General features: G+C 40.9%; 1 protein-coding gene across 2 annotated transcripts in view; it reads right to left on the bottom strand.

The window, feature by feature from the left end:
* Window positions 1-25586, bottom strand: part of TRPC5 (transient receptor potential cation channel subfamily C member 5) — a 91617-nt gene that overhangs the window by 25673 nt on the left and 40358 nt on the right. For both annotated transcript variants that reach the window (XM_015860650.2, XM_015860649.2), the window contains exons 3-6: window positions 22093-22614; window positions 6638-6974; window positions 3887-4026; window positions 253-575 (exon numbers count right to left, since the gene is read on the bottom strand). In XM_015860650.2, coding sequence (XP_015716136.1) covers window positions 253-575; window positions 3887-4026; window positions 6638-6974; window positions 22093-22614 — 1322 coding nt within the window. The remainder of the gene's footprint in view (window positions 1-252; window positions 576-3886; window positions 4027-6637; window positions 6975-22092; window positions 22615-25586) is intronic.

Raw genomic sequence — 25586 nt, 5'->3', positions numbered from 1 at the left:
GAGACTCTCTGGACCAGAACTAAAATGATTGTCTCTCACTTCCAGACCTAAGAGGCTTTCTGACAGCAAAGCTCAGCAGAATGCCTGCCCCAGTTAACTCACACCTTTCCTGCACAGTCAAGCAGCTCACCTGATATTTACAAATGAAAAATAAAGTTACTTTTGGTGCAGTGATACACAACATATAAAAGCAGGTAAGACAGAGGACAGTGAGAGTTGTCCTCAAAATCAAGACAGGAAAGAACATCTTACGTGGAGAAGGCATTGTTCTGTTTCTCACATCGGATCCCCTTGCAGTTGTTGGGTTCCTCCGAGGCACTGGTCTCATAATAAAAATAAAGCTGGTTCAGTCCATTGGCAAAAGCCAGAAGCACCAGACAGTAGATAAAAAGGAATTTAAGGATGTCTAGCAGCATGCGTCCCAGAGAAATCTGCAGGGGTCCCAGGTGTGAATTTGCTGTAAACAGGGATATGAGACGCAAAGAACTTAAAATGTTGGATATTGCAAAGAGGGCTTCTGCAATGAGAGTCGGGTGCCACATTTCCCATTCCTCCCTTGGACGAGAACCGTTGTACTGAAAGAAATAACAAGGGTATAAAAGTGAATTATGTTGTAATCATTTTGAGGTAAACTTGAAACTCAAACCTGCTAATACTAATGCTTTACCTACATATATCAACCAGATAGTGACACAAGAAGTACTTTTCAACCACTATCATTCATGATTCATGATTGAAGATGAGTTCATCAGGACAGAGCTTTCTAATGAAGTCTTCTTATGAAACCCCCTACAGATTTAGACTGCTCTCTAGAGATATTTTTGGGATATCAGCTTTTCTCTGGGGGTTTCTGGTATGTGGGCTGTACTCAGCTAAAGTTTGATAACAGGTCTTTTGAATTGGGTAACTGTGGGTAATTCAGGTCCTTGTGTTGATATATAACATCTTTCTCTTATAACACTTAAAGGGGTTCAGACTGATCCTTAGTAGGTATAGGTCATTTCCAATGACCTTCTTACTATTTTTCTTCCTGAATACTATCACACCCTTGAAACACTGCTTATTCCAGGATGAATGTGAGAGAGAGACAGAAAGGAAGGAAGGAAGAAAGCAAGCAATGAATTAAGGAACATAAGAAGCGGATGCTTTCCCTCCGCCAAAAATGTGCCAACAGCCCAGAACCAAATAATGTTCTTCACATTAATTTTCTCATTAGTTAACTTGCCATGGTAATTCCAGGAAAGTTGCTTAGGCAGAGGTCATAATTACAGCCAAAACGCTGGATACACTTGAGTGCATCGGTTGTAAAATTAACTTGGTTTGTAATGTAACTGTAAAAGCAGAAGCATTATGTGAGCCAGGTGCAGCCAGATGTAAATAGGTGACATAAAAGAGCTGGTATGTATAAATGTGACTTCTCTGGCAGCAGAGGATGGAGTTAAAGACATTTTAACATCAAGGAATATTTTGTCTTCTATAGCATTTATTTCTGCTGACTTAACACGTGAAAAGGCAAAAATGTACTGCTGATAGTGTAGCCAGAATGTCTAGGTCTCTAAAAACCTTTTTTACACTTTTAAAAAGGAAATGGCAGCCATATATCACTGGCAGATGAGCTTATAGGGACTTCCCATTTGAATCTGAAGGTTTTTTTTTCAAGGATACAACTAAAACCAGCAGTTGTTTTTAAACTGTTCCTCCATATGAAGGCACTGAGACATGACAGAATTTCAATGGGATGTGATTGCTTCTGAAATTTCCAAGCCTTTCATTATTCCATGAACATAATGGCCTGAGTTTGTTAACTTGATTTGAAGATGGGTCTTAAAACATTTACAAACAGGTGGCCACTTTAAACTTTTCTGCCAACAACCTACAGTGGGAGTGGACAGATGTGACCAGCAAGCCTCCCCTTCCTAGAGGGAAGATTTGCAGTTTCCTTCTGCATGCCGGCTGGACACAGCAGCCTTGAGGCTCTCTGCGAGGATAGGGTGTAAGTAAAGGAATGTGAGAAGGACTTCATCTCACATCTACTTTTAAAGCAACTTGCTAGGATTGTATTTTAGCCCTTTATAAACTGATGGTATATCCTTGCTTGGAAAGCAGCAATCACTTTTGAATGGGCAACCGGAGGTAGCAGAGAAACTGATTTCAGAGTTATCTAATGAGAAGGCTGGAGCTGTTCAGGTTAGGCATCAGAAGATGAAAAACAAAGTATACAGAGTAGTACAAATAAGTTATAATAGACTGGCATATTTACCCTTTCTCATTACGTGATAATTCAATGCAGAAAATGAAAACTGATTAAGAAAGAATTTTTACCCTATAATGAGGCTGAAGATTTCATTGTTACTAGATAATATTGCAGCCAGATCTTGAAACCAGTCAAATCAGGGGAAAAGAAAAAAAAGTCTCCACACAAAAATTAGGATGGAAAACAACTGTCAGTATACAATTTATTTTTCTTATATTTGGCAGAAAGTTAAATGTCCATGTAAATCTTTGGAGTTCCAAGAAATGTTAGACTATGGTATATTGGTATATGTAACAGCCATTTCCAGCCCCGGGCTGTTCTATAAATAACAAAAAACTTTACAGGTCATGTTGCAGAAGACTTTGAAGCCATTATCAATGTTTTAAATGCTCGTGTCTCTGAGCATACTGCAACCTTTATGTGACATAGGTCAGAACTTCTGTGGGCATGCTGTGTAAGAGCTACCACTGTAGAATGTTTTAAGCACTTCTCAGTATTGTTTGACCTTGGTCCTTGTCAAGACCAGACCTTAGGTTATAGCCAGGTTTAATTCAAGTGGGTCTGATCTGTACTTAAACGGATACATTCCTGTAATCATTTTGTATTCTTTTTTGTGCTGATGTATAGCTCTTTGTTCCTGAGGTTCTTAGGAAGCATATAAATGAAACTATGTTTCCTCAGTGTGTCTGGTTTGGCTGCAAGTTTAAATTTCAGTGTGTGACCATATAAATCTGTGGATGTGTAATTTGTGTGTGTGAGAGAGAAATAAAAAGAGATTGTTAGCATTTTAGGATTTGTTTGTGAATGCTACAATTTTCAACATTTTCTGTATTGCTCACAGATTAAAGACCAGCCTTTAAAGTCTCTAATTTCCTCACTGGTTCTGAATGCTGGGAAGAAAAGATGTGATCTATTTTTGCTTTGATGTTGTCACAGAGCTGCTTCTTCAGGGACAAGCAACTGTCTTGGAAGTTTTTCCCTTGGAAATCTAACAGGCCGCCATACAGCCTTCTGGATTTTCAACATGCCCCCAAACAGTACAATTTTAAAGTTCCAGCATGTTGCTCTGTCACTTCTTTGCCTACAAATTAAACCTTGAGTGTATTTACAAGAGGAGAAGCTGACTGCTTTATATCAAATGGAAGCCACCTACCAGCAGATGCGCTCACAGCACACTTTTCACAGACTCCTGATAAGTAATCTACATATCATGGGTCTCAGTGACTAAAGATTGTAAATCTTGGTGGCAGATGTTTTCAGATAACCCTGTTCTTCTTGTTCCTTATTGCTTTACTTACGAATCATGTCTTCATGAAATTTAGCATTGTTGAAGGAGATCCAATATCAACATGGAAAACAAAAGGTATCGTTGGCAACTGAGTAGCCACAAAATGGACAGCAAGTGGGGAAACTTCCACCTAATGCCCAAACAATCTAATTCAATACTAGTCAAAGAGTAGGGATAGGAGGGAAGGTCATTCTCTAGCAAAATTAATAAGCTTTCTAGGTGAATTTTCAAATTGTAACGTTTTGGTAGCAGCAATTTTCATATGTCTGTAATTGTGTGCTTGAAATTTCCTATCCTGTATTCTCAGAAATAAATTACAAATTCTCTTTCCCGAGTTACTGTACCTTGACATAGGCAACAATTTTAAGGGAGATAGTTGCAAGATAGAGGGAGTTCATTGCAAAATCCATCAAATTCCACCAGTCATGTACATATTCATTGAATCCACCATCCCACATTTCCTTGATTTCTCCCCAGATAAAACCTGTAGAAAGAAAGAGAATTCACTGTCATGAGAAGGTATTACTTTACGTTCAGGCTCTGTGTATATGTGATGCAGTAAAACACAACTATAAATTAACTGCTTGGAAAAAAATTCCTCATTCCTTCTGTCTTCTAGAAAGTAAAATTGTGCTGATTATGAGGCATTTTACAGCTCCTTTAGGAATGCTATCTAGAGAGAACTGAAGAAGACCTAGGTTTCCTATGTAGGGCTGCAGATACAAACACAAAGAGACTACCTGAAATGCATGTTAACTGTAACTAGCATGAGTGGATTGACTCAATGAAATTTGTTTTATATGAATAAACTATTTAAGTGAATGTATTCGGTACAGTTCTTTCGAGGATTGTCTGCTCCCACAGTAATTCGTGGCTCAGATGTACAGTACAGATTTTTCCTGACCTTCTCTGCAGAACACGCAACATGGGTATGCCAGCTTCTGCATACCGGTTTATTTCCTCCCTGACCTGGGAATACCACACCAGAGATCAAAGAAGTGAATTCATCTGCTATGCTCAGTCACTGCATTTATACATCCTGCTGCACAAAAAGCCTAGGGATTATTTGGGGGTGGGGGGGCAAAAAAAAGAGGAAAAAAAAAAGGTACAGCTCAGCATGAAAAAGGGCACTGCAGCTTGGCGTCATATCTCTCAGCAGTGAGTCACCTAATGCCAACCACGGCTATGGGTTTTGTGAGGTGAGAATTTGTTCCAAAAGGTATGGCCAGAGCCCATCATCTTTACTTTGAAATGCCTTCTGGTAATAATTGGTAGCATTTGCTAACCTTTACTTTACATCCCTACTGCTAGAGGGGTAAAATGGTGAGCTTGGGTAGTTCATTATCACATTGCTACCTGGCATAAAATTTTTATTATACGTAACTTACATGCCCTTTATTTAAGATCCATTTAAGTACTTTTAAGAACCTATGCCCTTCATTTGAGATCTATTTAAGTACTTTTAAGAACCTAAGCCCAACTTAAAAGCAAATGGCAGCTAAGCTCCTAGGTCACCATGTTTCTGAGCATGTCCTCAAAGCTCTCAGATGTTTTGAAATAGCCACTTTGCAATACCCTTGAATGAAGACCTGAAATGAACACAAAAAGAGAAAGAACAAAATACACATCAAGCTGTACTACCGATACAGTTACTCAAATATCTACCCATGCCTAACTATATAATACTGCAGTGGTCACTGAATTGCCACTCCCAATTTATTTTTAGGACCTAGAAGCTCAATCTGAAGAGCAGATAATGTTGAAATGAACTGCTGCAAACATCCAAATATCAGTCTCAGCCCTTCAGCTTCCAGCCAGCAGGTCAATGGTCAGGCAAGCAAAATGTCAATGCCAATAAGGTAATTTTATTACAGCTGCCTCCAAATCTTTGCATGCACACAAAAACATACAATAAATCAATGGAGAGGAGTCTGTTGAAGAACTCACACACTGTATTTATAGTGAGTTATCACTGCTGGTTACTATAGTTACAGCAATGCTGTGTGTGCTTGTTCACTCTCTCCCCTTTTGTAGTGGAAGATATTTCATAAATAATTACCTTTAATCGGGTGAAACTGTTCTAATTTCTGCATGCAATAAGCATTCCCACAATAACCCTATTTATCTGAAACAAAGGAACTCAAAAGTAAGAATAGAAAACTGTAGCAGGCTATTCTGGAAGGCTTTTTTTGTATGGATTATCCTTTCATCTGCACATCAATTTTGCTGAAGTGCCCACCATTTCCTTCAATTTAAACCATGAAGGAAAGGATAAAATGAAGAGATCACCTTAGTTCAGAAAAGACATTTAGCTTTGTCAGCTTATTCTGAAGTTTCTACCAACACATACATTTCAATGCCGTAACTTAGTTTAATGAGATAACGAGGCCTGAGTTACCTTTTTTAAGTTGCGATTAAACTACCTCCTCACCTGTGCATCCTGCCTTTGGGGTTCAGGCACTCCATGTTCTTCACAGCTCTGCCTGCCCAAGCCAGACCAGATAACAACCTCAGGTTTAACCTGCTGTATTTCTGCCTATATATTAGAGTGATTGATCCTGATTTGTTCAGTGTACATCAGCACAGCGGCATAAGGCAGAGTGAGATTTATCTTCCTTCTCTTCTATCCTGTGGCCCAGGAACAAGCAGGGCAGGTACTTGTGTGCTGACTGCCAGAGCACATCAGAGAGAAGGCAAAAGGCTTTGGCTCTGCCTCCTGCCATGCACCAGACAGCAGAAGGAAGCCAGCATTCAGGTTGTTTCATTTGATACTACCATGACCCAATAGCTAATTCTTACACCCACTCCTTGCACAGAGGATGTGGGAAGCAGGGACAGGGCCATATCTGCTGAGGTTTACTCAGGGCCATCTCTAAAGGCATGTCAGATGGCAACAGGGACAGCAGAAGAGCCCTAGGCCAAGAAGATCTGTTGTACCAGAAGGAGCCCAGCTGTTTCATGCAGTTACTGAAGCTGGCTGCCAAATCTCTTTACATGATGATTATGATGCTGAGATCAAGTATGAGTCTCTACACAGTTGCCATGGGTGCGAGGCAGGAGACTGCAGCTCAAGCATTCCTGTGTCCCTGACTTACCTAGAACCCAGGGCAGGATCATCCACTCCACGATGGTGGGAGGCGGTCCCTGCATGTGAAGGTCAGTCCTGACGATATGCTGCGATGCCAGCAGGAGCATGAAGAGGAAGGTTAGGTATGAGCCGGTGTGGCAGATAAACTTTATAAATGGCTTTTTAATGAACAGTCCCAGCCTGCTCTTCGGTGCAATCAGATATGCCACAGATAGCACAGGGAATAGCAGTCCGATGGTGACACAAGTCAAGAGTTTTACTGCCCAGTGTTTCCGCCTCCAGCCTGGAAAACCATCATACCAGCGGGATGCAAGCAGCTGCTGGCAGTTGGGCTGAGCAACAAACTGAGGAGGAAGAAAAAAGAAAGCTTATTACTGACTGGTACTTCATGTGTGCTCTTTCTTACCTTATAGAGATCCTTATATAAAACACTAGGCTGGGTATGGGTTAGGACTCCACTCTTCTACACAGGATTTAAGATTTCTTCTATGAGATCTTTCTTTTCTATAGATTTGAATCATCCTTCTGTATATCAGTTACTCATGATACAAAAAGCCTCATCCAAAAGCGATACAACTAAAATTACTATGAGCTTTTTCTCTTCTTATGCCTTTTCTTTCAGAACGTTTCAGGTCTCGACAGTCTCAAACAAATCACTGTCAGCATCTTTAAGAAGTCAGGAGGGAAAAGATGGAAATCTCCAAGTGTGTGCATGTGTGTATGTGTTAGAGAGAGGGAGAGAGGATGTCTACAGAGCGTGTGGGGTGCTGCACGTGATTTTGTGCAAGGACACCAGCATATGTGTGTGTGGGCTGGGCTGGGCGTGAGACAGCATGCAGTAATGTAAAGTTCATCCAGGTGACATCTGCTGAGAAGGACAGCACATTTGTAAATGTGCCTTGTTATTAAGGAAGAGAGCAATTGTAAAATGTAAGAGATTAAGCAGAAGCAAAAAGAAACCTTTGATCACAGCAGCAAAAACGACATTTGAAAGTTTACTTTCACGCTGTAAAAAAAAACCAACACAAACGAACAGCTCTGTGTTGGTGATACATTGCATTTTGGTGACTCCATACAAGAAGTGCTTGGGTTGCAACTCCTGACTGTTTTAATACCTAACAGCCCTTGGAATTTCAGACTCAAGCCAAAACATTTCTGGCCTGTGCCAGAAGACTTTATGTTCTTGATTATAACTAGACAGCCCCATGGGTTTCTAAACTTTTCAGACCCATGGCAAATTAGAGATGTCGGCAAAATCAAGAGGGCTGCATTTATGCATTTGATTTTTAACCTATATTAATGAAGTTAGGCAATGACACAGGTTGCCCTGAGAGGCTGTAGAATCTCCTTGGAGATCTTCAAAGGCTTCTCAGGCCTGGGCACCTTGATCTAGTGGCCCTGCTGGAGCTGGAGCACAGATGGCACCAGCTGGACCCAGAGGTCACTTCCAATTTCAGCAATTCAGCAAAGTTATCCTTTCTGGTCTGCTGATTTCTCACTGCGCTCTGAAGCTTAAAAGCAAATCTCTGTTCTCAGGATACCTGCTATTTTTGCTGTAATTAAATTAAAAAACAAACAAAACCAAAAAAACAACCAACTGTTTTAGCATAGATACGCTAATCAATAAAAATAAGCCTGTAACAACACCTGTGACAGGGCACATCTGTATCAAAATCACACTTCCAATTGACTGTGGTACTAACAGCATCCATCGAGAAGAGACCTCCGAATAACCTGAAGATGACACTACTGTTTATTACACTTGGCTCATACATATTTAAAAGGGATGTAGTGCTGACATGATCTTCATCCCCCAGCAGAGAAGCCAGGTTTTATCAGCAACGCACTCTCTCACCCACATAATTCAAAGCAGCTCTTGGAAGGAAGATCATGTGGTGGCAAAGGGACTGGGTTCTGAATACCAGAGATTCCTTCTTAGTGTTCAACCCCAGAAGAAACTCCCATGCAGATACTGTTCCCCACAGTGCTGACATAGGCCAGGGCTACAGACACATGGCTCTCCTTACCACATATTTGGTTTGTGCCTAGAATTTGCTGTAGTTCTTAGTCACCTGATGATCACATTTGTTGTAAAAGAGACTTCTTAGTGACAGTTCCAGTACACACCCGTATCTTTTAAACAGTCACTCACTGCCGGAACTGCTCAGTATTATTTAGGATGCACAGGGACTTTTCTATATGCAATTCTCAGCACTCTATACCAGTAGAGCACTATCACTGCTGCGTTCAAAATGGCAAAACCCACATGAAACAGAAAGAAAAAGGAATGTCTCTTAAACGTTGTAGCAGGCAGCCTGTATCAGAATCACGCTGCTTTTGGCTATGGGTAGTTCAAATGTATGGACTGACCAAAATTAATATTGAAAACAAAATTTCCAGCAGGCATAGAAGGCATTTCTGAAGTTGGACATTTACGTGTTGTATCTACAATAAATGTGGTTGTTGTGTCTCATATAGAAGAGACATGACACTCCACTGGGCATGAGAAAAGAAAATAAAAGCACATCTGATTTGGGATTTACTTACACACACATACAGCAGAAACTGGACCGTAGCTGATATTAAGATGAACTCCAAAAAAAGCAAAGACCTGTTGCTCATAACAACCTGAATGTGTGATGGTGAAATGCCAGATCTGGGGACGCTGATGAAAGAAACAATTCTACAGGAATTGAAAAGAACATCAAGCATTGATCCTGACTTGGTTCGTTGGTTTTTAAATCTGTTGTTTGAAAAGGGTCAGCGTGTTAGGCTTAAAAGCAAGGAGATACGGAAGGTTACTCTGCAGTATTTTCTCACTTAAGATCACAAAAGGGAGCTGTGACCAGGCGTGTTCTGCAGTCATTTACATGGTAACGGATACTGCTGTTTCTCAGAGATGAGGCACAACTCTTTTTTTGAGGAGAAAAATGGATAAACACATTTTCTCTTTATCACATATGATAGAAACCTTTAAGGGGAGAACAAATCTGTTTTTCCCTTGAGTCAAAGTCAGAGTCATTTGAGAAATCAAATGACTATGTTCCTCTGGTTGCTGTGCAACTTGTGAACATCTTAGAAGTGCCTCCTCTCTGCCTAATAGCTCATTTATAAAATCTGCTTTCCACATTGCATCTGCTGCTAGTTCTTCAAATGGAGAGAAATTCACACATCACGAAAGGGCAGCTTTAAAGATCAGGTTGGCATAAGGCAAGGGAAATGGAAAAAGCCATTAAATTTTCCAATCAAGCCCATCTCAACATCACTAAAAACGGCCTGGGGGAAATTTAAGCACACCACACTCAAAAAACCCCTCTCTAATGTCATAAACTATCAAATGTTGCCGTTACTAAAGATAAGGCTAAGCACTTACCAATGCAGGATTTTACTAACTCATCTTAGTAAAACTCATTAATCATGGTGTTAATATTAGTAAATACTACAGCTTAGCTTTCATGTGGCGCAAAGACTACAGCTGGGTGAAAGGCAGCACTTTCAATCTGCAGAAACACTGCAATTATCAAGCTACTTTCCTGCATACTACTGCAAATATCAGTCTTGTCTCTGTTTCTAGGTGTTGTTACCAGAAGCCACTGACTAAACCACTGGATGCTCAGCTCCTTAAAGATTGTCCAGGACTAGTGAGGCTACATCGATACACACAGCATACAAAACAGCCTTTTTCTTCTCTAGCCTTTTTTAGGTGTGAAATGGCCTGAAACTGTAACAGAATTGTGCAACTTTTGATTTCATCCATAACTTGAAATTTATTTAGAAAGTTTAGGAAACAACCTTATTTTGCAAATAGGTGAAACTGAGATCTGGAAATGCAAGCTGACTTTTCCTATATTACTTATCTGAAGGCATTTCCCAAATGTAAAAGTTTTATCTCCATGTAAGTGTGGTCCCAAAGATGTTTTTTCATCTTTTTTTCAAAGCCTTTTCATTTGCTGTAGGTAGGAATAGTGCATATCACAGCCTTTTATCATTTTACATGAACATACTGGATGTGACGGGATTTGATATCACTTGAAGTTTCTGCACTGTGAAAAGGGAAGATATGGATCATTTAAAAAACTGCACATTGTCCCAGTTTTTAGGTGGTCCAGAATCAATGGCAGATGTACTGGACCAAGTGCTCTGTTGGAGAAGACGAGCATGAGCTGCAGTGTATTTCTCCAGCAGTTAACAGGCAGGGCTCCTTCTCCATTACCTGATGAGAAGAACCTGTCATTAGCAGAGGATGCAGTCACTCAGTGAGCACTAAGATGCATCTTAAGAGAACCTTCTTTGTGAGGACAATGCTGTTCTGCCACTAGTGGGCAAGACGCTTCATCTAGCCTGATGAAGATCTGAAAATGGGGATAAATGACTTCACCTTTTCAAGAAGTGAGATCAGCAACTTCACTCATGGTTGGGAAACACACTGAGGGCAGAAACTACTGCAGTATGAAGTGTTCTGTGTTCTTTCATTTTTCCCTTTCAGTCCTGCCAGGCTGTAACATTTGGCTTGCATCTGGATTGTGCAATTAGAGAATTTCATTCTCAATGTTCATCATACTCGTTTTCACCTGATCCTCTATCAAGGGGAATGTTTTTTAAGGGAAAACAGCAGCTGTTGGATGGAGCGTCTTTTTCTTAATATCTAATCTTAACTGATGTTTTCGTGTCACCTAAATTTTATATCTTGGGAATTAAATGCTTTCTGCAAGCTGTGCCATTAATATAAATATCAAACACAGAAATTATATTCCACCCTCCCCAACTCCCCTTATCTATGGGGAAATCCCTTATCTCTCACAGTCAGAAGTAATTTAGGATCAGACACAGATGGGCTGAGATGTGAATGCCTCGGGGAGAAACTGAAATAGCTCCCTGATAGACATCACAGGGGCTGAGCACAGTATCTCTCTACGTTTATTCTGATTATCGTGACGGCTGCCAACAGGCTCTTCTGTTTGGAGTTTGTTGGAGTTCTTTTCTGTACTCTTGCTGCAGACAGCGATAGCGAATGCTCTTCATAGATGAATAAGCACTAATTTATAACTGCAGAGCCCTGTGTTAATAAGCAGGACTGAGTTCTTCTGTTAGTCAGCTACATCAGCTCCCAGTGAGGTTACCACTGAGAGCCAAATGTGGCATGGGAGCCACAAAATTAACTTTGGTCTCCCTGTATGACACTTATATTGATAAGTTAGACTTCATCAGTAACGCTACACCCCACAGCAACTATCCAAAACACAGCAGCTGGATGCAACACTTTCTAAAGTGTTAGCTGCACTTGGGGTTATTATTATTTTATATAGTATAAAATACTTACTTTGTTACAAACATTATAATGCATTACATTAAATTACACTATATGATGACACTATGTTATGACTATATTCCATAGCAATTATCCAAAACATGGCAGTTGCATAGATGCAAGGTTCCTGTGTTTGAGGATATCATTATTTGCACTGTCCTTTACAATTACAGCTATTCTGGCTTTGAAAAGGCAGACTGTCACACAAACTGAGCTAGATTTTGCAGTGTGTGTGACAGTTGGGTAAATGCAGTGTCTGATGTAGTGGCATTAAGTATATATTTCAGCTAATTCTGTGAGAAATGTAGAATTTCTGTGAATCCAATTATATCATGGAAAAGATAAATGCCACTGCTATTCTCCACTCACTGCAGGTCCTGCCAAGTGCCTTACGCTCTCTCCCTGGCAGTCATCAGGGTGAAGATGTCTCTGAGGACACACACATCCCCCAGTTCAGGTGAGCAGGTGAGGTCAGGCCACGCAGCAGGACTGTGCCCCTCTTACCCTGCTACTGACACAGCTTTTTCCTTGGCTTCCATATCCTTCAGATGGGCCAGCACATGTAGCAAGATGTATTTCCATGCAACAGAAAAACCATTCTGCTTCCATTTTCTAACCAAGGAGAAGAAAGGCAATGTGATTGTTGCATCAGTTTGAAATTCCAGCGGGCAATACTCAAAAGAGCTGCATTTCTAAATTAGCTCAAAAACAGAAGAGAGAAACTATCTGTGGCCTCATTTGAAGCCTGCTGCTGAGAGCCAGTAAGCCCTGTGAGATCTGATATTCTACATAAGAGATTCCAGCCCCTCAAGTTTGCAGCATTGCGAACAGTGAGATGAATAAGAAAATACTCTTTTGTAGCACTTTTTTTTTTTTTTTTCCAAGTTCAACCTTGTTAACGACTGCAAAGTTATTTACATTCTGCTGCTAAAGCATGAACTGCGGAGGGCAAACACCTAATGGTTGTTCATCCTGTTAATTAAGTACTTTCTGCAACAGAGAAAAAAGGAAAAAATGAAACAAAGAAGCTGGAGGAGAAGCTGGGTAACTCAGCCATAGCTACAGGCTGTAGCTCAACATTCTTCATCAGGCACTTCCAAGAGATCATCTTTTTTTGTTGTGTTTTTTTTTTTCCCTCAGAAAAGTACAGGATGAATATCCTATTTCAAACACAGCTGCTGCTCACATGTATGTTATTTCAAACAGCGAAGCACTGATGCAAATCCAAATGGCAGCCATTTCTGTCATTAGAAGATCACTAGCTCAGCTGGAAGAGTCCTTCAGGAAAACCTGGTGTTACCCAAATCACTCAATCCCTCTGCTGGTGGATAAAACAAACTCCAGATCCTCCACAGATGAACATATGGCCTTAAATTATACAGAATTTTGTTTAATCTGTTCTTAGAATATTTGAAGTGATGATGATACATGAATCTTAACTAGAGGTCTCCCATCCATAATACGTTTCTTGATGGTAGCAGACATGAACTCAGTTCAAGCCATAGCAACTAGCAAGTCACCTGTGATGTGAGTGCTAGCAAAAGGTAAGACTGCATGTGTGGCAAAAACCTGCCACCAATACATCAAGATCCATAGTTTTCAAGAATTTATGTTGGATTGCTTTAAATATTTAAAGAGAAGAGGTCCTGTATATTCTATGACAAAGGTAGGACCCAGTAAATTCTGGGTGCCCACACAAAGAAGCAATTAACAAAGTATTTGAGTTTGGCATTAAATTCATCTCTTCTCAGAGTGTTTAAACGTGTGTTTAGCTATAGATTTGTATTTATGGCTTGTGTCAGCAGGATTTAAGTACGGCTATAAATCCAGCCTTGAACAAAGGTGAACTGCTAAACAGAACTTCTGGAGACCAGCCTGTTACCAGCAACCCCAGAACAGCTCTTCTGGGTCAGAGCCTGAGCACAAGCCCAAATGGAAGCACAAAGCTTTCTAGCAGGAAAAGAAAATAAATAAATAAATAAATAAAATCAGCACGTATTTTAGCAGCTGGCAGAATACAGTTGATAAACGAACTCATGTAGAATTATCCCAGCACATATTTCAGAGTTGTGTTGCAGAGGTTAAGCAGGCACAATCCAGTTTCCAAAGGCAGTATGCTACAGTGCGCACCTAAGTGAGGGTCAGTTAATCCACAACACGCTGACTGCTCTCCCAGAGCCAAGCAGGGGCTATCAGACTCCTCATACAGGAGAGCTGAAAAACCACTCAGGCTAAGAACTGCTTAGAGGCAAATCTTGCAGACTTTCCTAAGTCCTCTTGCAGACAGCACTTGAAGAGTTACAAGCCTTGCAAATGAACACTGGGAGCTCTCGCAGGCTTTAGCTGAAGTGGAGAAGATACTGACTTTTAAGTAAAGTGCTGAGTTTATTCTCCCTAGTGAATTCTTAACATTTACATTAAATAAGTGATAAGTAAAGCAAACACAAGAATTTTAAAAGTCATTCACAAGTATTTTTAAATACCTACTTTACCTTATTAGTGTTAATAAAAACTTATAAAAACATTTTCCATTTATTTCCTTTCTAACCTGAGAAATGCCTGTGCTGAAACTATTTAATTTTGGTTTCCTTTTTCTTTGTACTTTACCTTCTCTTACAATACCAAGAAGAGACCAGTATATTGTAAATGGTTCTTGCATCCTTGGGAACCTCTGAAGTCTTGCTCTGTTTCTGGATGGTACCACTGCTATGGGGTGAGGAGGAAATACTCTGTGCTGAAGGACGTTTATCAACTGGCCAGAGATTGTAAAGAAAGAATAAGAACACAAAATGGCAGTCTCAGCTTTTAGCTGTTATTCTGCAGAAGATCTCAGAGGGGGGGACTATGGATAGTCCATCCATCCATCTCACTTTCCCTGCAGTGAAGAACCATGGGGTAACCATGTTTCCAGTCACAAAACATCTAAATGGCTCATCTGGATGATGATGGAGCTGATGCACACATAAAGAGACATAAGGGGAGTAGAATCTCAGTTCTTTTGTCTGTGGACTTTCAAACCACTATTCACTAAGAGACAGAAGTGAAGATAAAATCCACAGAAATCCGATAATTAATAATGATCATTTATGTATACAAAAGGGAGACCGTACAGAGTTTGTTGTTCTGGGCTATCATTCAAAATGAGAACGAAATAAGAAGATATACTTACTCTTGAAGACTGATGTAAAGCTGATTCTGAAAGGCATTCTAGACTTTCAGACAAGGAATGATTGAGCCCTTTGCTTACAGATACCAAGAATGTTGCTTCTACTTCCCAGTTTTTGTTGTCTATAGAAAGCCAATCAATCACATCCTGTACTTTAACTTTTGGCTTCTCAGGCCTCTTCTCTTGCTAGCAAGAAGACTGATGGGATACACAAAGCTAAGGGAAACGACAAACTCAATAAATCACTCTTGAATGCTCTTAAAACAGTGACAATGCCTTTAGCTTTCAACATATTTCTTTGTCCAAGAGATCATTTAAGTCAGAGGCACAAGGCACCAAAAATGACTTCAAGAATGATCCCGGCATTTACTGCCTGATTCACATTACACTAATTCAAGCAAAGTCCTTGTCCTTGACTGACATAACTGTCTTATGTTGTTTTTTAAAATATGTGCATGACAAGATTAGTCAGAGATGATTTTGCTGTCAAAAGAGAGTCTTCTGCAGTTCTGTTCTGCGACAGCTGCAATATGTGCCTAACCTTCATCGTTAGAACATTTTGGTGTTACGTGAATAATATGCCAAATAATATTGTTTCCTCAAATAAACATTCAAGTCCATTTTGTCAAACTGATGAACCGTCAGATCTCTGAATATTTATTCTTCTTATTCTTCTTCTTTCAAGTCTGGCAAGAAGTCACACTTAAGCACTACTACTCCTCATTTTTGTAACACAGTGCGGCTGTATGGGTTAATTTCCATGCTAATTTCCAAAACTGAATGAATAAATCTGACAACACCACAGCCCATACAGTAGCGGCTCCTGGATACTTACAGAAAAAAACTTGTTTTAAGGGCAAATGGAGATAGGTCTCCCCACCTGTCAACTCAAAGGTCTGCTGTTCAGACTGTTAATAGCAGCTCTGTTAGTACTCCATACATGGAAGAGGTTGCAATGTGGTCATCAGTTTGACTGGACTGAGCCTGAGAAAAAACAGCTTCCTTTAGCAAAGGTCACTGTTCACACATAAGATGGGAACTTTGCTGCACACAATAATGAATGAATGCTGGTGGAAAACGGAAGGTGACAGATGGGCATTGAGTGCTCCAGAAATCCCTAAAGCTATGCTCAGGTTTATGGTGTAGGATAGAACTGGAAATAGTGTAGTTGCACCATCCTAAACATTCACTCTGACAGATACCGATGTTCCTTGTCATGAGAAAGGAAAAAACTTCCACAAGGAGCAGCTCTGCCTGCCCCATCTAGTCCTAATAGTCCAAATACAACATCTTTTCATGATGTTGTATGATTTCATTCTACAAAACTGGAAGTGCAAGCTTTTCTTATTAATCTTCTGAGTTCTGCAAGCTCACTGAAGAGCTCTCTTTTTATGGTGCTTTTAAAGAGCGTAATAAAAATATTCAGCCCTGTATCATACTGCCAGTCAGTGAGGCAAGAAAACAGACAAAGCCAAGGGAGAGAAACTCAGCACTGGCTGCAAGCAAAGACTGGATCTGTGACTATCCATCAAGATATCTGAATGGCTTTCAAAGTAGGTAAACAAGGTGCAATAAATGAGCTTTGATTTTCATAGCCCTTGCACTTCATTTTTCATGCATCTGTGATATTTTTAAAAGCTGTTATACGGCAACTGAAGTGCCCTTAGAAATTCACCAGGTTTATGCACAGTCCCTAGAGAATGATGCTGTGCTTCTACTGCAGCTACACAGTTGAAAGAGTCAAGACACAGCTAAAAAATATGTGACATGGCAGGAATGATTATTCATGCACTCCAGTACTGTATCTCAGGAGGTTCCTGGCTATGTAAAGGACTTGGAAAAATGAACTAGAACTTCTGAAGCTCCACCCTGAAGAGAAAACAGCAAAGAGCACTGTTTCTAAATCAGAAAAGTAAACAATTCCATTTCTCTCCTTTCCTGTCATTGATTTAGGGTACAGTCAGTAAAAGAGACCAAGGTAACCGTTTCTGAGAGGGAATTTCATGCAGTCCTTTGATGCAATGCAGTGAAAGTGCTAAGCAAAATGGTCTCAGATAAAATACACGTTTTCTGAGTGCTTTGCATTGTGCATGTTTCTTACAGATACACCAATTGAATCAACTACTAGTACTGGAAAAATAGAAAGTATTAAAACCCCATTACTGTGATGTCCCACTTTATTTTGAAGATGTGAGTGACCTGTGATGGAGATCAGGAAAGCTGAAGTATGGTGAATATATACTGGTACTATCACAGTTATCAGATTGTTACATACACTTCATGTAACTTGAAATTACACCTCATGAAGTAATCTGCTATTTTAGACCTGATTGGTTGCTATACTATGTTCGCTTTACAATATTTTGGCAGTCTAAAATACATTAAAGGACACAGAAATTATATCTGCATCCAGCCTGTTTCTATTCTTTAATACAGTGACAGAACACTGCACTACAACTGTGCTTTAAGTGACTATCAAGATCTTAAGAGATGACTTCCCTCATCTTTTCTTAGAAATACAAACAAATTAACAAATGCAGAGCTAATGTGGTGCCAGAACAGCATAGTGAACATTGATCTCCAACAGCTGAGCTGTGCCTTTTTGTGTTAAGCTTTCAGCACCTTCTTTTCTTCCCAAATTAGTCATGAATACAAGAATTTAATGCTGGGGGGTGTAAGGATGGAGCACAGTCCTGCCAAAAAGGACTTGGGTGTACTGGTGGGTGGCAAGCTGGACATGAGCCAGCAATGTGCTCTCACAGCCCAGAAAGCCAACCACAACCCAGGCTGCAGCAAAAGCAGCAATGCCAGAAGCGCAAGGGAGGTGACCTGCCCCTCTGCTCTGCGCTGTGAGACCTCACCTGGAGCGCTGCGTTCACATGCGGAGTCCTCGGCACAGGAGAGACATGGAGCTGTTGGAGTGCATGCAGAGAAGGACCACAAAAATGATCCCAGGGATGGAACACCTCCCTAGGAGGACAGGCTGAGAGCTGGGGCTGTGCAGTATGGAGAAGGGAAGGACCTGAGAATGGCCTTTCAATGGGGTGCTCTAAGAAAGAAGGGGACACTCTTTAGCAGAGTCTGCTGTGATAGGAAAAGGGGAAATGGTTTCAAACTAAAAGAAGAGAGATTTAGACTGGATGTAAGGAAGAAGTTTTTTACAATAAAGGTGGTGAGGCAGAGTGTACCCACAGAGGTGGTAGAAGCCCTGTCCTCGGAGACACTGAAGATAAGGCTGGACCAGGCTCTGAGCAATCTGATTGAGCTGTAGATGTCCCTCTTCACTGCAGAGAAGTTGGACTAGATGATCATTAAGGATTTCTTCCAACTCAAATGATTCGATGAAGATAAATCCCTTATACTACAGAGCATTTATGGGAAATCCTACTTTACTCTTAGTAGAATAATTCCTATGATCTCATGAAGATTATTTCTTCCAAAAGTGGAACTGAAGAAGTATGGTTTTCAGTGCCTGCCTGGGGGATGCTTACATGGCTGTAGTACTTACCTGGATGGAATCTTTGCAATGAGGCCAATGTTAAATGTGCTGAAGTGATGTAGTTTCCCTCACCAATCAGCCCTTGATCAGTCTTCTGTGAAGACTGAGGGTCTCATGCCAGATTAAGTGATGAAGCTGCATATACCCTGAGCATGCTTACTGGATTCCATCCAGGGAACAGGAAGCTATATTGATGGTAGGGCAGATTGCTAATTACTTGCTAAAATTAACATACAAGATCAGATTTTTCTCCAATAGTTAGGTGCCAGAACATGCAGATAATTTAACAGTGGAATTTCAAACTGCGTCAGCAAGATAAGCATCTAATCTACAACAGGTTTTAGGCACTTACCCAGATTATTCTGCTGAAAATCTGACCTCCCACTTACTTGCACATTTAACAACCTAACTAGCTCTTAAAACCTCTCCTCCAAGGATTCAGTTTGGAGCAAGAACTATCCATAGGTGTCTAACTTTTCCCATCAAGACATTTTTCAGTCCTGTATGTTCACCGCTCGAGATCATCAACCTGCACTTGTAATTTGAAGGCTGCTATTTTTCTGTATCTGGAACAAGACTAGAACCTACTTTTCAGTATCAGAGTGCAAAGGAAACAAAAAAGGCATGGTGGTTTCAGCTCAAATGTCCTGAGGAGAAAAACACTGAATAATGCCTGGTGAAAAGTTCTCTGACTTTCCAGTCTACTGATGCTGGTAGAAAGCAGGCATAACTCTGAGTGCTATTCTCTACCCAAAATGCACAGTACAGCGCCTCCATCCAAAGGCAATTACCTGTTTACCAAATCCTTATCCTGATTAAAACAACTTCACTAGAAAGAATCTAGAAGTTGAACACACCTGCTTGATTAAGCTAAAATTGAATCGATTTCTATTTTGTGGGATTTTTTATATTTATTTCACTCAAAAAGAAAAAGCTGCAGAAAATTTTCTCTTGCAATTTGTCTAAAATCAATGTGAGACCACACATTCCTTATGCTGAATATAAAAAACTACCAACTGTGGTAACAATTCACAGTCACAGAAAATAACTAACATTCACTCTGGATTTTCACCTATTGCTATTGGAGATTCGACTTGTAAGGTTGTCAATGCTAAGATATAAAATACTTCTGTGGAACAAGATGATCTTCTTTTACAAAGTCTGCTGTTTCTGCACAGCTGCCTTTCATGAAACCAATCTTGTTTCTATTTTCCTCCTTTTCCCTCACAAAAATTCTCTTAGTCTGATACTTTTCAGTCATGATTAAAAGGCATTTCTCAGTGTCTCCCACTAAATGTTCCTACTCCTTTTTTTTCAGAAGCTGGCAATGACATTCGTATCTTGCCTGGTATTTCATATTGGACCAATTAAGACGATGAGAAAACTACTGCAAGATTTTGTTGCATAAAAGCATTACGCTGCAGGCTGCATCAAATGTTTGTGAATAAGCAGGAAGGATGAGGTGGTTCAATAGTGCTGGTTTCCTAAGCACCTTCATTCTGTCCCTGCCCTGGTAACAGCACTAGTTGGCAACACAGTTTGTGCTTATTTGCTATCATTCATGTGCTGGAATTGTCGTGAATATCCCACAAAAGATGGAACTTGTCCATATGTTTGGAATTCAGTCAAGTATGTCCACCCCCACCCCCCCTGAAAATGATTTTAAAAAAAAACAAAACACAATTAACACTGTCAAGCAAGCAAGCTTATGTTAAGAGTTTGTTACGTGAGAATAAAAGAACCTCAGGACTGTTCAGCACTACATTTCAAATACAGTGAACCTCTTCCAACTTACGACATCTTAATATGAACACAAGACAAGTGGAAGTCACAGATTTGTGCTTGGGTGTCAATAGTGAGCCTGAACTGTGACACAATACCACACTGTGCAGCACTGGAGGTGTCCTGGCTGCTGAAGGGCACACATGAGGGTGATGTCTGTGGCTACCTGGACAGTAAAAAAAATGAAGCAGTTTCCTGACCTTTTTTGATTCAAGGAACATCTGAACTAATATGTTACACTACAACTCCCCAGACTAATTCTACACTACTTGTTTGTGTTACCTAGCACTGTCAGCCGGTGTTAAAAGCAGAAATTGACATGAAGTCCAATAAGCCCAGTGATACTTTACTGGAATAGACCAGCAAGAGCAGTAAGTGACCACATGTTACATTCTAGAGAGCCTGAGGCTTCACCTCCAGTTTGTTGCAGCAAGAGGCTAAACAGACCAAAGGGAAGAAAGGAAAATCTGCATCTTTCACTTCTTGACTGTTTTACCTCAGGTGACAGCAGCAGCCTTTCTGGGAGGTGGAAGCTATCTTATCAGGCTGTCCTCATCTGGGTCAGTGTATAAAAAAATAAACCCTCAAATACAGGGAAATATACAGGGAAAATAGTGAGAAGAATAATGTGCAAGCTTTTCTACTATTCCTGTCACCATGCAGACACAGAAGAATGTAACTGACATTGAAAGTCACTTCCTCAACCAAGCAAACCAAATTCCTCTTTCAGATAACCTAAGAACATTACTGGTCAATAGCAATTTATCATCTATTAAACTCTGTCCAGATTTGGAAAGAGAAAGAAATTCCAGAGCCAACTAATGAAACTGTTGTCAGCATTCTCCTTGGGTTCATAGCCTTTATTGAATCAAATTGTAAATCTCTAGATCTGCAGGGCTTTTGAAAGGCTCTGTGCCCTTTACCTATATTATGTCTTTCCTTTCTGGTAATGCGGCCAGAAGTCTGATTTGGGAAGTGATTCTAAGACCTTGGAGACATGGATGAATCAAGAAGCAAGCACCTACCTGAGATGCTTCAAGTGTAAAGTATTTGCATGATTGAGATCTACTTCCTAGCATCACACAAGCATTTTCAACTGAAAAAAAAACATGTTAATGTGTGAACCTGAAACACTGAGCATGTCCTTGTCCTCTCCTGTTTTCTTGTGCTGCTGTAGTTCCTGTAGCCCTTACAGGTTAGTGCTGAATGGGTGCTAGGAAGTGTGCGGCAGCTGGAGGAAGTGAAGGATGTATTATGTTTCCTGCAGTCAATAACTCTATGACAAACTCTTCTAGCCTCTGGTTCCTGTATAAAGGCAGTTACTGGGAAAAGCTTTCAGAGCAAACAAACCCGTAAATCTCTGACTGTTGTTCTTTGTAGGGGCTGGGTTACAATGAAAAGGGACTCAAGTATCTTTGAAATAGAAAATGCCAGTGCCATAAAAGCCATAACTTCCTGCAGCAAGTTCCACTCCTGTTGCCAGATTCCAGTCCTGCTAGCAGATTCATGCTGTCACAGCAGTGCACTGAACCTCTGGGCTGTGACTAACCCATTTGCACATGGTTCTCCACTTGATCCACATACACCCCACTGGTTCCCATTTAGCAACCATGTCTTTCCTAAACAAACCTATGGAGACCTGAAACAGGACTAATTTCATCAAATATGTGCAGCTTTCACTAACTTCTGCATTCAAATGGCTCTTACCTCTTTCTGGTGGTACTTTATTGCTACCTTTAGCTTTGCCAAATCATGACATTTCTGGGGGTCCAGCTCTTCACTTTGATCGTCTCTGTGATTGAGAATAATCTCTAATTCTCGGGAACTCCGTGCTTGATCCAAAAGGTCCTTAGCAAAACGCTTGCATTGCTGAGAAAGCTCTTCATATTCAGCCTTGAACTCATTTTCCACTTTGCTGAGCTCTTTCAGCTCCCAGCCCAGTCTAAAGGCTGTCAAGATAGGGTCCTCACTTGATAAGGCAATCAGTGAGGGGCTGGCTAAGGCTTTGTAGATGTTCAGCCTGGACCTGGAATGCCTCAGGCTGTCCACCTCTGAACTGGAGACACACTCCACACAATTGCATCTGATCTGATGTGGGCGTGGAATAGTTACCCGTCTTTGGACAAGCAGTTTGATGATTTCATAGTTGTTGGTGTGAGCCGCCAGCATTATTGGTGTGATATCTGGAGTGAATTCCGAAAACTGTGTGTCCATCATCAAGGTTGGAACCTACACGAAGGGAAAAAACATGGTCATATTTCATTTGGGACAGAAGAAAACTGATGTTCCTCCTTCATACTGTTATAACGTGATCTCATAATAAAACAAAGTTTTTATAACACCCTACATGCCTTCAATCCTGTTGCGTTTGTGTGTATGCACACAATTCTATTCTGGCAAAACCATCTTGCCTCAAATCTTGACTCTCTGCCCCCAGAACAGGATCAGATTGGTGTAAAAGTAAGTCACAATCCCATCTGAATGCTTTATATGTGAACTCTGTCTGAAACGGCTACTGGTTCATATACCTAAAGGAGAACTTTCACAGGAGAAAGGAAGACAAAGGCACAAGCAATTACACAGGAAGAAAAGCCTAGAAACACTGAAAAGATTTCCACAACTATCATTATTTCCATTATATACATGCATTAGCAGGCCAGGAACCTACTGACAGCAGGCCCCACACAAACCAAACCAAACTCTGGTCCAAAGCAAAGCTCTTCCTCACCTTTTCCCTACTATTTTTATTTGAAATTACTTTTCAGTGGAAGGATACATTACATAACTGCCCTCAGAATAGATCTGTTTTTATTTTAATGGGTTTGAAAAAAATTTAAATGTAAAATTAATGAGCCATAGTCCACTACAAATAAGACACTCCAGGGTGTGCATTATTCAGCTACCGTTGCACTTCTCAAAAGATGAGCTTAATGCACACCCTGTTGTGTCTTATTACTATATGCAGAGTGCAAAATTAGACCGAAATGCTCTTACATCCCAAGCACGCAGTGTGTTTCCATTTGCAGCACAGGCAGCTCTCTTTGTTGTGTGTTAATCATTACTCAGGCATACTGTACTTCATGTGCCCACCGCTCCTGCCCTGGCAGCTGGCGTCCTGCTGCTCAGGGGGTGATTGCTAGTTTTGGTGAACAGTAGGCCTGCTTCCCCTCACAAATGTCAAAGGCATTTCATAGAAACAACTGTCAAAGAGTTCTAACGACAGGAAACATTACTCAGTCCATAAAAAAAAACCAAAAGTAAAGTAACAACAACTAGCATGCAGAAAGCAGCTAGCAATCTTTCTGTGGGCTAGATCTAAGACAGGTTGTGAGACAGTGAACCTCTGACCACTGAAACTGATTTCCCTAGGAGTGAATTGCCTTTGTAGAACTAAAATGCTGAGGACTCCTGGGCTGGTGCTGATTAATAAACCTCTACATGCATCATTCACCATGCAATGCTTTCCCAGAGGCCAGCAGCACACTGAGGTATGGGGTCATTTACTGGAGCAGGGCATACTGGGAGCCTAGAGGCATTCCTGGAAATACTATGAGTTTGCTACCCCAGTGGCTGAATCTGAGGAGTTAAATCACACACAGGGGCAGTCGTTGCTAACAAGGCTCTTCCCACAGAGGCAGTCAGAAGGGAATCTATAAATACAGCACATGGCAGGGAAACAGAGAACTGTAGTGATGGTTTTCTGCAGGTCATGGAGGGCTTGGAGTCTCTGTGCAAGGTTGGATAATGGTATTTTAAGATCTCTGGTAACAAACAGCTGAAAGCAGCTCTCTTTGTAAGGTCTGTGACATTCTTTCTTTTCCTTTGCTTAGCTGGTTTAGGTAGTTTGTTAAATGTCAAGAGAAAGGTGCATGTTCCTCTTTTCTTTCTCTCTCTGAAGTGTTTTTAAGCCCTGCTGCTTGCATAACTGCCTTTATCTTTCTTCCCCTCCTTTGCTCAGTCAGTTGCTGGCTGCTGCATTCTGAGCCTCTGCCTCAAAGGAAGAGCGCTTTCCCCTTCTCTATAACCCCTATTACTGTCAAGTTTAATCTTGTTTTCCTGTATGAAAATTACTGTACCCAGAGCTGTAAAAAGAATTTTCAGCTATGTACAGATGAGGTATTCTTGTTGCTCAGCAAAGGGAAAAAGCCTTGTAGACAAGGTGGTAATGTTACAGGTGGGGACAGGGCTACAGGGCTGAGCATGTCTGCTAATGTCCTGCTCCTGCTGGATCCAGGGCTCCCAAAAGAGCTGTCTCAAGGAGTGGGATCAAACTGGGGTATCTGCCAAATGATCTCCCATCATTTACTCTGGCTGCTGTCACAAGCCCTACCTCACGGTTAAGTTCTGCTTTCATAGAAATCAGGCAGCCACTCTGCAAAAGATGTATTTGCCTGGGCAGCTTGCAGCACTTTAATTAAAAGGACATGAAGGGCAATGGCAGTGCAGAGAAACAGGGGCTCTCTGGAGTCTGGAAACAGATCGGCCTAATGCCTCACATTACAGGAACTGAAGCTCACTGTTGATTATAGCTGAACAGCAAAACAAACCAGCAGAAGGCAGAGCAGGAATTGTGCAAGGGATGGCGGCTGTGGCCTCTTCCCTGTATCTAGGTGATCCTAGAACCATGCACTGGCTAAAAATGACATGGCTCACAGTGATCATTTCTGTTGCTGTCTTGCACATCTCTTTGATAGCCTGCATCTTAATGAACAAGCTGTCTTGTTTTAGAGATGGGACGATGCAAGGAAAGCCTTTGCTCCTAAGGCTGCATTCTGCCTACTGTCACCAGAGGGGCAGCAGATATTACAAGATGCTGTAATTGCTGATGTTCCTCCTGCACTACTGACAGGTCGAGTTCATGTTTAGATCAGCTTTTTCTGTGTTTTGGGTTAACTAAGAGTGATGGAAGCAGAAGAGGAATAAATTATTTCACCCTAAAGGTCTCTTGCTAAGCTTTCCCAAGGTTATTTTCATTAAGTGACCTGAATAACAAATTCTTTTCCATTAACCTCACCAGCTGACACAAGCTGTTACGCTGAGTCCTTCAGAACCTTATTGTCAGTGCTTGCACAGGAGCATGTGCCATCCCTGTTGTTTATCTTGTTAATGTTCGTTCAAGAAATTGATGCCACTACTAACAACTAGTGATCAACTGCTTGGTACCTTCTTTCTTGGATTAACCCTCATAAATGTAGGCTGCT

Source organism: Coturnix japonica, chromosome 4, assembly GCF_001577835.2.
Source record: "Coturnix japonica isolate 7356 chromosome 4, Coturnix japonica 2.1, whole genome shotgun sequence".
NCBI classification, from domain to species: domain Eukaryota; kingdom Metazoa; phylum Chordata; class Aves; order Galliformes; family Phasianidae; genus Coturnix; species Coturnix japonica.
Note: the sequence above shows the minus strand (reverse complement) of the source record. Positions and strands in the feature narration are given on the sequence as shown.